The 11,832-nt window shown below is 40.4% G+C and overlaps 1 protein-coding gene across 1 annotated transcript in view; it reads right to left on the reverse strand.

The window, feature by feature from the left end:
• Nucleotides 1-2,749: 2,749 nt before the first annotated feature.
• The window catches only part of LOC110155915 (long-chain-fatty-acid--CoA ligase 6-like), a 26,515-nt gene continuing 17,432 nt past the window's right edge, over nucleotides 2,750-11,832 (reverse strand). The window contains exons 6-10 of the mRNA XM_055148421.1: nucleotides 11,251-11,367; nucleotides 9,028-9,171; nucleotides 7,610-7,711; nucleotides 6,328-6,399; nucleotides 2,750-4,883 (exon numbers count right to left, since the gene is read on the reverse strand). Coding sequence (XP_055004396.1) covers nucleotides 4,743-4,883; nucleotides 6,328-6,399; nucleotides 7,610-7,711; nucleotides 9,028-9,171; nucleotides 11,251-11,367 — 576 coding nt within the window. The 3' untranslated portion in view covers nucleotides 2,750-4,742. The remainder of the gene's footprint in view (nucleotides 4,884-6,327; nucleotides 6,400-7,609; nucleotides 7,712-9,027; nucleotides 9,172-11,250; nucleotides 11,368-11,832) is intronic.

The following is an 11,832-nucleotide window of genomic DNA, read 5'->3' on the forward strand; positions in this document are numbered from 1 at the left end:
ACATTATCTCGGGGACGTGTAACACTCCGGACCAGACCTGAAGTGCCTTGCCTGAGGACACAACGGGCGTACGCTCGGGTGAGAATCGAACCGCCAACTCTCCGGTTTGCGGGCACGGACGTGGATGTACAAATATATTCCAAATCAAACCCAAAATGACAACAGAACACAGCAAAGTTTAAAATCATTCCAGTTTATTCGGATGCCCCGCCCGTCCCTCCCTTCTCCCTATTGCTGCACACGTTACAAGGACATGGTGCCGGTTCCTTTTACAGCCGAATAGATAAATAAATACATACAATTCAAAATCATCTCACTACACGCAAATAAAGAAAAGTCCATTCAAACCGTTGATCCATTAATAAATAAGTTTACAACTACTGTCCTGTATTTACACCTCCTTGAATATGCTTTGGAACGACAATCAAAATGAAATTAAAAAAACAGAATCAAAAAGCCTCTCCTAGACATTACTTCTAGTGTAAACCGTTCAAACAAAGTATTTATTCGCTTAAAACTCATCCGGTATTTTTTTGCTCCTCGTTCGCTTTGCATAATCACAATGACAAAGCTTTGTACCGTCCCGTTATCGGTCAACAGGGGGCGCCGTCACTGGTCATGGAAGTAAAACTGACAGTCATTTCTTCAATTCAAATAATAATATATGAGGTGTTACATTTATTAGAGTAACTTTTTAAAGAAATTGTACTTTTCAGAGTACTTTTCTAGCAGCATACTTTTACTCCTACTTGAGTAATAAATCTTACAGTGTAACAGTACTCTTACTTGAGTAAAAGTTGGGGTTCGTCTTCCCACCGTGAGTGAGTTTAGTTGACAAAAGCTTTATGTGTTTCTTAACCTGAAATGATTAGAACATTTGTGTGTCTTGCGGCTCCTTCAGATATGATTCAGTTTGTCAAATTTTTATGTCTGTCCTTCGAAAACGGCAGATTTTGTGATTTATTTCATGTTTTGTCCGATCACGTCAACACATTATAGATCAGATGATATGTCGAGATAGTTACGCTTTGAATTACTCTTACTCGAGTCACTTTTTGGACCACTGCTTGGTACTTCTACTTCAGTTCATTTATAATTTTCACTAGAGCCAAATTTATTAAGTTTACAGACTCACAAAGGCAAGCTGGGAGAAGTGTCTTGCCCAAGAACACAACAATACAAGTTGAACTACAGGTTGGAGCCAGTTAAACTTTTTAACACTTTTCTTCACTCTTTTCCTCTCTGATACAAGGGTCTACCACCTGATTGAAAGTTCCACGATATAGCATTAGACTTGCTTTTCGGCATGGAAACAAGCAGCTGACACCACCAGGTTATGGGACACGTCTGTGGAGAGGCAAGCCCGCTCGCAGTAGGTTTTCAATGTATTGGCAAAAGGAGAAATTAAATTTGTCAACTGGACAAAAGTTTATTTTGGTCGAATACTCTTCTTCACTTCTGGTCAGACGCTGGTGGACACTTCCTTCTATCTGCTGAAGGGAGGAGCTAACTACACTGAAACTACTCTGAAACTAACACCCTACTTGTTTACAGTTTCTGTTCGTTAGCTCGGCCTATTGAACTTAAAGTAAAAAAGTTAAATAAGCTATTTTTGTGAGGAAAGACAATCCATCTTTGAACGGAAACGGAGGAGTCAGACACCATCTATCTCCTATTTAAAACTCCATCTTCAAACCGAAATCAAAACAAACAGTGTTCAAACAAGTGTTCGGGTAACACGAGCACAACGTTCAGTCAGCAGGTGCGATCAGTCAAGGGCACAGAAATCCGGAACAACATCCCAGCTGCAATAAGAGACTCTACCACTTTCAGGACATTTCAAACCAATCTGAAACGACGGCTTAAGAGAAACCAGATCTGTGGCCACTAATGTTCTGCTTCTGTGTAAATGTCAGCGTTGTGTGTCATGATTGTGTCTTATTGTGCTGTTCCTACCATGTTTGTCCTGTGAATTGTCACTGACAGTTTGTCTGTTGTGTGATGTTGTCTTATGTTGTCTCTGTCTCTCTGACCTGCCACGGACTACAGATGAGAAGTACCTTCCGGCTAATTCTGGTGTATTTACAAGTATATGTTCATGAATATGCACTGTCCCTATTAAATAAATAAAACTAAAACAAAAAACAAAACAAAAAAACAACAGTGATGCCAGGTTAGGCCCAGAGGTGTAAAAAGCTCCATTATGGCCCTGAATGATTCTGTAAATATCACCCACACTCAGTGCAGTTCAGTGGGCCTAACTAAGGCTGCGTTCAGACTGCAGCCTGAAGTGACCCAAATCCGATTTTTTGGCTTCTATGTTCCTGTATCTGATCTTTTAATGTCAGTCTGAACCACACAGATCAGATTTTTTCAAATGCGACTCAGGACACTTGGATCTGTGCTCCTGAAACTGATACATATCTGATCTTTTGACATGCGACTTCAGTCTGAACGGTCAAAGTGCATTCATCCACCTACACGTTATCAACAAGACACAAACGTCACTATTCTGCGCTGAAGTAGGCGAAAATTGTTAATGAACTCCGTGTCACTGAAGTGAAGCACATCTCCACTCACCACTCTTGGCTCCGTCTCCACATCCACATGTTCCTTTCAACGGACGTCGCTGCCGCTGACCCACAAAACACCCACGACCAAAAAACCTCGTCCTTCTCCTTCTCACATCTCCTCCTTACAAGTCACAAGTAACGACCTAAAAAACATGATTTTCATGAGCGTTCTGCAGTCTGAACGTAGCCTAACAAACAGAAACAGTCTGTGTGTTAGTTTCAGAGTAGTTTCAGTGTAGTTAGCTCCTCCTTTCAGCAGATATAAGGAAGTGTCCACCAGCGTCTCACCAGAACTAAAGAAACGTCTTGGATGAACTGCAAAATGTTTTCGACCAAATAAACTTTTGTCCAGTTGACAAATTGAATTTCTCCTTTTGCCATAGATTCTACCAGGACGAGTGAAGGGTTTTACACACTTTTCAATGTATTTTTTTTTTATTTTATTTATTTTTTTTAGCAATAAAGCATGTGTAAATGTGTTTTATGTCACAGGCAAACCAATAACTGGAGAAAAACTTTCACAGTGCACCTTTAAAACCTTTATAAATCTGAACGAGTTGTACTTCCAGAATCAGAACGGCGTGTCCACTGTTGAGCGTTGTTAGTGGCCCAAAAGAAACAATCATTTTTAAATTTTTCAAGTCAAAAGTCGGGCAAACTACATGCACCGCCCAAGCCCTGGTTTGCGTCATTTTATGTGATTTTTTTTAAATTATTATTATTATAAAAAAAACAAACATTTGGTGCAACAAAATTATGGAGAGAAACGTGTGCATATGGTTTGGTAAAGAAATTCCAGTTTTGGGCTAGGAGCATGCACGCAAAACCACAAAAGAAACTGCTCAAAAGATTCAAACGCTTACTAAGGCAGGAGTGGTCCACCTCTCTACACTACGCCTGTACAAAGATGCTTTTTTTTCTTTTTCTAATTGCACGCAAAATCGTCTCGGTAAATCGGCGTTTCGTTTCGTACTTGCATAAAACCTCGTCATTTTTGGTGTCAATTTGAAACGGCTAAGGGAAGAGATTGACTCCTCCAAATGACTCCGTACTAGGGCTGCAGTAAACGTAAAAAGTCAGATTAAACTCGTGATTCTTAAGTTAAATCTGTCTTTTTTTTTTTATAAATACATTGACTCCTAGTACTTTTTGCTGAGTGAATAGTAGTTTTTGCATGAACTCCCCCTGCAGGTGTAGTTTTCCGAGTGCAGTTTGGTTCAGTTACACGAAGATACGAACAGTTTTAAGTCGACTAATAATTTCTTATTAGCGCTACTCAATTCCCAAGTCGATTTTTCACCAAAACTCGAGAAACTTGAATCACGTTTTTAATTTTAACTTCTACTCGAGTGATATCATTTTGAAGTAATAGTACTCGTCATTAAGTTGTTGTTTTTTTTCTTCTAAGACACGACAAACTCTACTGGCTTCTGCAGAGACTAGTTTGACAATAAAAAAATGTTGATGCAAAGAAAATTCAAAATGGACGGCATGACAACACTGCAAAAACAAATATATATGTGGAAACCGACCTGAACGAGAATCTTAAGGTTGATTTGAAAACTTTTGACTATTTTATTTGAACATATTTGTGAAATATTCCAATGAAAAGTGCACTTGAAATGTGAAAAAAATCGTACTCAGTTTGCAGATCGTTTTGCTGGAAACATCTAGTCGAAATTTTAGTTCTGTTTTTTGTCACTTTAAAAAAAAAAATTGCTGTCAATTATCGTGTTCTTTATCCAACAACGTCCAAAACTACAGGCGTGTTGGAGGATGGGAGGGCATCTGACACGCGGGGATATAGGCAAATGTCAAAAATCCAGAGGCGTCATGGAAGGAAAACATTTAAATTTGGTCAATTGTAGTTCAAAAAGTCAATTTTGGTTTTCTTATTTGCATTATTTTTAATTCACGTCTTGATTTTAATGTATCACAGCTTAAATTTACTTTTATTACTGATTATTGGCAAGTTCCTAGACTAAATTCTGTCAAATGGCAATGAAAATCCAACTTCTGATTCAGGTTTTGGATTCAAGTCATTGTAGCTCATGTAGATTTGTTTTTGCAGTAGAAATGTTGCTGGACAGAGCAATGTGATCGTGAAATAGACTGAAATAAAGACTGAAGTGTTGGTGATGATGAAGATGAAGAGGAGGAGGGGGGGGCTCAGAGGGAGATGCTGCTGTAGAGGTCGTCGATCTGGGTTTTGAAATACTCTTTGAGCTCGGGGCGTTTGGCCTTCAGCGTGGGGGTCAGGAGCCCGTTCGCAATGGAGAACATCTCACTGTGGATGTGGATGTTCTTCACCTGAAAGAACACGACAAAGGACTTTAAGCAACGAGACTGGACTAAAAAATACTGACAGAAAGCAGCGCAGGCAGGTTTGTTCTGTTTGTTCTTCATAAACACATTCTGAAGTGTTATATATTCATGAAATAAAGAGAAATGATAAACAATAATAATGAAACCAAACCATAAAGCAGAATATCTAGTAAAAATAGTATACAGTTCTACAGTATTGTTAAAAAACATGAGCTGCAATTAAAAAAACAAACAAAAAACTATCAGAATGCAACTTAAGTGGTTAGTTGTACAGATCAAATCCTATTAATTAAACTGCAGAAGGAAATCAGCTGGAAAGTCTCCAAGCTGCAAAGTGCCCTTGAATAGTACTCTTTACCAAACTAAGTTAGTTAATCTATATACATATGAATAAATAAAAAAACAACAACATTCTGTGACCGTTGTGGTATTTAAAAGCACTGCCAGTGTGACTGTGATCTTTGTCTCATCACAGGCAGTGAACGAAGGGTGTGGGGAAAAGTTAAATATGTGACATTAAAACAGCTCTGAAGCCCCACAATGCAAGTTTACGCAAAAGATGTTCATTTTGTCTTCTTATGTACTTTAACTTCTTGGGTTCTTTTTAAAGACAATGCAGTAAAGTGTATTTACCTTGTTGACATGTTTCGGCTGCTGCTGCGAGCCGTCTTCAGAACTGTCACCGGTGTTGGTGCCGTTACCGTGATGACGGAGCGTTCCTCCTTTCACACACCCGGGACACCCTCCTCCAGAGACACCGGGCGACGGGAGGCGTGGTCAGTCTGAGCGACCTGCAGGTCCATCAGGTCTGACCACGACTACAGGAAGTAACAACATCTGACCTACGACACGTCACCACCAACACCGGTGACAGTTCTGAAGATACAGCAGCCGAAACATGTCAACAAGGTAAACACACTTTACTGCATTGTCTTTAAAAAGAACCCAAGAAGTTAATGCAAGTTTACACCAGTAGAGGAACCAGTTTTGAATGAGCCATGACATCACTGACTGAATAAGCAGCAATGTCCCACAGGTCCAAAGAACAAGTTCACATGATACATACTGACTCATACTGAAGATTATTGTTCTGTCTGACGTGTTCAATGAGAAGTCCATAGTGACCACTGGTCTGTGTGAAATCTGAATTACTAAGGCAGTAATGGAAAGAGTATTGCAAATATACTCAAGTAAAAGTACAGTTACATGGCTCACAATGTACTCAATTATAAGTACTGTTGCCAAAACTGTGCTTAAAAAGTAAAAAGTACATGTGAAAAGCATGACTCAAAACACAAATGTTGTTTTCACACTTGCACACACACCACATCTTTACAAGAGCAGCTGCTGTCTGACACTTGATGTATCTTGGTGCACAAGATAAAATATACAAGATCAAAATAAACATGTATTTCATACACTACTGTACCTGTTCAAAGGAGTGGAGGCCGCTGGCTTTGCCCAAACGCACCAGGTCCTCCTGAATGGCCTTCTTCAACAGCTGCACATCAAACAGAGTCAGGGTCAGTAACTTTGAGCGTTAAGCTTTATGTTTAAAGGATGTTAGGTTTTATTTACAATGGTATTGGCTTTTAAACCATGTTTTGGACTTTAAATAATGACACTGCTTCAGCAGTGCCCTTACTAAGAAGTAGTGCAGCTATCTGCCGCCATCTGCTGGCAGCGGAAGGAATTACACCCCAGCCCTTTTTTTTTTTTTTTTTCTAAATAGATGTGATGTGAAAGATGAACTGCACGTGTGTTTTGTAAAGTTCTGTAGCTCATTGTTTCCCAAAGTCTCAGGTGGGTTGCAAGAGATTTTATTTAATTTTTTTTTGCATCGCCTTGTCACGAACTGCATGTAGATCTTTGATAAACAGTTCTGACACATGAGAGAAGTAGTGACTATTTTGTTCCACTGTTGATGGTGCAACTAAATGTTGAAAAGAAAAAGAAATGGGCAACATTTAATGTCCAAATAGTCGACTTATGGATGCTTTTATTGCTGCTTCAATTACTGTTTTTCAGTGTTTCAAACTTGAGTAATACTAATTGTTCAGAGATACGATCACTCGGTCAACAATAAAATATCCTCAGTCATCTTCAATAATGCTCAAATCCACCATTATTTGTGGCCAAAGGTTTGTGGCTTTTAAAATATGGGTCTCCAGAAAAAAGTCTGGGAAACACTGTTGTAGCTCTGTGGATCCATAAAGCTTCTCTGGTGAGTTATATAAGAAAATATGTTCATGATTTGCATCTCACAGTACGATATTTATTACGATATTTGGGAGTGGCTAATATAATTGTAGACAGGACTCTTTTTTGCTTTTGAAAATACCATGACAAGATTGAGCTGTGAATTATTACTGTCAGAATCTCAAGAATGAATGTGAAAGACGATCTGTGTGTGTGTACGTGTGTGTACGTGTGTGTACGTGTGTGTACGTGTGTGTGTGTACGTGTGTGTACGTGTGTGTACGTGTGTGTACGTGTGTGTACGTGTGTGTACGTGTGTGTACGTGTGTGTACGTGTGTGTACGTGTGTGTACGTGTGTGTACGTGTGTGTACGTGTGTGTACGTGTGTGTACGTGTGTGTACGTGTGTGTACGTGTGTGTACCTGTGTGTACGTGTGTGTTTGTAAACTTCTGTAGCTCATGTGGATAAAGCTTCTCTTGTGAGTTATAAAAGGAAAGCGTCTGCACTGACCGGGTTTTCACACAGCTCCTGGTACGAGCCTGACAGCCCCTTCTTCTTGGCCCACTCCGGCATCACCTCTGGGTCTGGGACGATGATCCCAACGAGACACGACTGGACAAGAGAGAGACAACGTTTTACACGGTATATGACAACATTACAAGTTTTTGGAGACTGGATTTGGAGAGTTTATTTTAATCTGGGTGAAGTTTATCGTTTTTGAGGTGTGACATATGTAGAGGTTATTCATAACTATTCCCGAGCAACCATATCGTAAACACAGACTAAAACATGTCTAAAATACACAATAGTGATGATTAGACAAATAAAAATAAATGACACCTTTGTTTTGTTAAAATGATGATGTAAACTCAGTAAATTGCATTTTGGATGGAGTTTTGTGTGTTGATGACATTGGGGTTCAGTCAAGTGGTAACGGAGGGAAACAGGGGCAGATTTTTGACATTCAAATGTCTCTTATTCAGAAACTAGAGGAACTATTGAAATAAGTAAAGTATCAGAATGTAGGAAAGAGTTACACTCCAACAGGGTCAAGTTAAACCTGTGATATTCTTTCAAGTTGTTGAAAAAAACTTAAAAAACTCATGTTGGTAACAGAGGGAATGAAATATGCAGCACTTTTTGGTCAATAAATCCAAACAGTGATAACTCTTGGTTCTCACTTACATATCCTTAACAAACTGGTTTGAATATTTGCTTCATATAGTTTTCTACCATATGGTACAAGATTAGGTTGAAAAACCTCTTACTTTTTGACTCATGAGATTTTTTATTAAGAAAGTTCATGGTAACGGAGGGAAAAGTAACAGAGGGAAAATTGTACAAACAAGTAGAAGGTGCAGGATTTTACATCATTTGTCTCTTTTTTCTTCCCAATACTTTAATATTACTTCAAAATGAAAGGAAACTATTTCTATAAAATATGTCAGTCCTTCCAAGCAATTTTTTATAATTTTAAATACATAAAAAAATTTTTTAAATCCTGTCCCTTCATCAACAGTTCAAAGATGGAATAACACAAGATATGATGAAATACATCCATTTATTTACATGATTTTTGGGTCTTTGAAATTTGGGAAATAATTTTTGTTCCATGTTTCATACATGGTCTGTTTAAAACATATGGAACTTTAGAACCAAAAATGGTCCAGAAAAAAGGTCAACAGTTTCATAAACTAGAGTACATATGTATCTGTTCAATACAGTTTTATATCAGATGAATTAACTTGTATTTTTGGCCTTGTTGTTTACTTCTGCTTGACCGGGCCCAGAGGTAGAGGGATTACGTTTTATAACTCAGCTCTATTTCCTGTGGATAATAAATATTTTGTACAGGTACTCTCCCACCAAACCAAGTCAGAATTAGAACAACATGGAAAAGCACTTTAAACGGCGCTCGGGTTACGCACCTGGAGACTGTCCCCGTGCACGTACAGCTGTGCCACGGGCTCACTCCTGATGTAGATGTTCTCGATCTTCTCCGGGGAAATGTACTCTCCCTGCGCCAGCTTAAAAATGTGCTTCTTACGATCGATGATTTTCAAAGTGCCGTTCTGCAAAAGATCACAGGACATGGTTTTGTTTATTTCGTTTATTGTCCATGTACAAGAGCATTAATCAAAGGAACACTGAAGAGATGCTTTGTGCTCAGAGATCATTTACATCTGCAGTCTCTGAGACATACAAAAACACACAAGTAAACAACAATCTACACACAAAAGCAGCACACAGTAGGTCAAAAACAGACAAAGACTGAGACAACTGAGGCTGACACGAAAGTTGAGCAGAGTTCAGTCTTCACTCTCCTCTTTATTCCTCCAGGTCCTGCTCAGTTCATCAGCACTACTTGAAATGTGGTTGTGGGCGGAGTTTAGGTGTTTATTCCCACTTGAACTACCGTATTCTCCGCACTATAGGTCGCACTTAAATGCCTTTAATTTAATCAAAAATGACTGCACGCCTTATAATCCAGAGCGCCTTATATATGAATTTATCAGGGCGTCATAGTACGACTTTAGTAAACTCCAAAGCCACTCCCCTTGCAGCATTACGGCTCCTGTCGTCAGAAGCATCAGGAGTAATACAGACTGTGAATTCCTTTTAATATCAAAATGCACCTGTCAAGAGACACGCTCACAATGCCCACTTTAAACTCAAGGCTGTTCTAAAGTGAAAGTGCATTTAGCTGCATGGGAGCAGTGGATGAGAGAAGGAGAACACACATTCACCGAGACAGAGAGACAGAGAGACAGAGAGACAGAGAGACAGAGAGACAACGCCGAGCCACTTACGCCACGATCTGCTGACGGATCGTGGACGCCTGGCTGAGGATCAGTATCAACTGTGGTCCGAGCTTTCACCAAGACCAGAATCATCACTGAACTGCCAGGGAACAGTAACCACACTGACTCAGACGTGCTGGACGCTGTAAACCTCCAACTGTTTGAACAATTATGACTTATTGTGAATATTCTAACAATTTAGCGTCTCTGACATTTTTTTTACACGTTATAGTTTGAACAAAGTTGAGAGTTATTGTCCATCCATCCATTTTCGTCCGCTTATCCGGGGCCGGGTCGCGGGGGCAGCAGCCTAAGCAGGGACTCCCAGACTTCCTTCACCCCAGACACGTCCTCCAGCTCCTCTGGGGGGACCCCGAGGCGTTCCCAGGCCAGCCGAGAGACATAGTCCCTCCAGCGTGTCCTGGGTCTTCCCTGGGGCCTCCTCCCGGTGGGACATGCCCAGAACACCTCCCGAGGGAGGCGCCCAGGAGGCATCAGAACAGATGCCCGAGCCTCAACTGGCTCCTCTCGACGTGGAGGAGCAGCGGCTCTACTCCGAGCTCCTCCCGTGTGACTGAGCTCCTCACCCTATCTCTAAGGGAGGGCCCAGCCACCCTGCGGAGGAAACTCATTTCGAGCGCTTGTATCCGCGATCTTGTCCTTTCGGTCACTACCCAGAGCTCATGACCAGAGGTGAGAGTAGGAACGAAGACTGACCGGTAAATCGAGAGCTTCGAGAGTTATTGTGAACGTGTTAAATAAAGTTTGACTGACTTATCTAACTGTTGTGTTTCGTTTAATGCGCCTTATAGTCCGATGTGGTTTATTTGTGAAAAAAGTTCCAAAATAGACCATTCAATGACAGTTCGCCTTATAATCCAGAGTGACCTATAGAGCGGAAAATATGATTCTAGTATCTCTGAATAATTCTGTATAACTGGAGGATTGCTATGCATATTTTAGGTCAGGCCTCCCAGATTCAAACCCGTGACCCTCTGGTTGTGTGGTGAAATGATTAAGTGAGATTCAGGAGCTGCACCGCGCCTCAACCTCCTCTCCAGCCAAACACAGCTCATCTCAACCACACCTTCAATTACCCAGAAGCCCTATTTATACGGCCCATCCCAACAACACCGTCACCTGCGTCTTTCACCCGTCCTTCAGTCCAAAGACGTCATCGTCAAGGAGGGGAAGTGACCATTTTGGATTGGAGATTGTACCTCCACCCTGAGTCTCCCCCCAGCATCACATCTATCCAGCGTCAATAAACCTTTTGATCGTATTCCAGTGTTGTGGCGCGGTCCTTGTTAGTGAAAATGTTTTTAGTGTGTTTTGTTTTTTTGCACGTACCGGTAACCACTTCCCGATGTCCCCCGTGTGCAGCCAGCCGTCAGGGTCCAGAGTCTCGGCCGTTCTCACTGGGTCTTTGAGGTAGCCTTTAAACACGTTTGGTCCTTTCACACACACCTGAGGAACACCACAAGCATATCAGCAGCAAATACTACTACACTTATACTTTTACTCCATTCAGCAGCTCATAGGGTCCAAATTTTGTAGCAGGGTTGTCAAAAGTATAAAAAATAAGATACTAAATACTCATTTGAACAGATATCAGTACTAAAAAGTTCCGTTCACAGGACAGAAATGAACCTTCAGTGTGTCTTTAGAATGATGTTGAGCTGTATCAGAACACGTAGAAGAGCACCTTTTACGTTATGGCATGTCAACATGGTTTGGTGACCTGTCAGTCAAACTTAAATCACAGATTTTTACCTTGACTAAAAGAGTGGGTAAAATAATGATTACGTTACAAACTACATTTTGATGTGTGTAATCTGTAATCTGTAGGGGATTACATTTTAAAAGTCACCTTCCCAACACTGTTTATTTTATTTTACCTAATTTCTATGGGACAACATCTGAAGAGGAGTG

Source organism: Boleophthalmus pectinirostris, unplaced genomic scaffold (genome assembly GCF_026225935.1).
Source record: "Boleophthalmus pectinirostris isolate CB_2022bp ecotype Guang Dong unplaced genomic scaffold, ASM2622593v1 HiC_scaffold_12, whole genome shotgun sequence".
Lineage (NCBI taxonomy): Eukaryota > Metazoa > Chordata > Actinopteri > Gobiiformes > Gobiidae > Boleophthalmus > Boleophthalmus pectinirostris.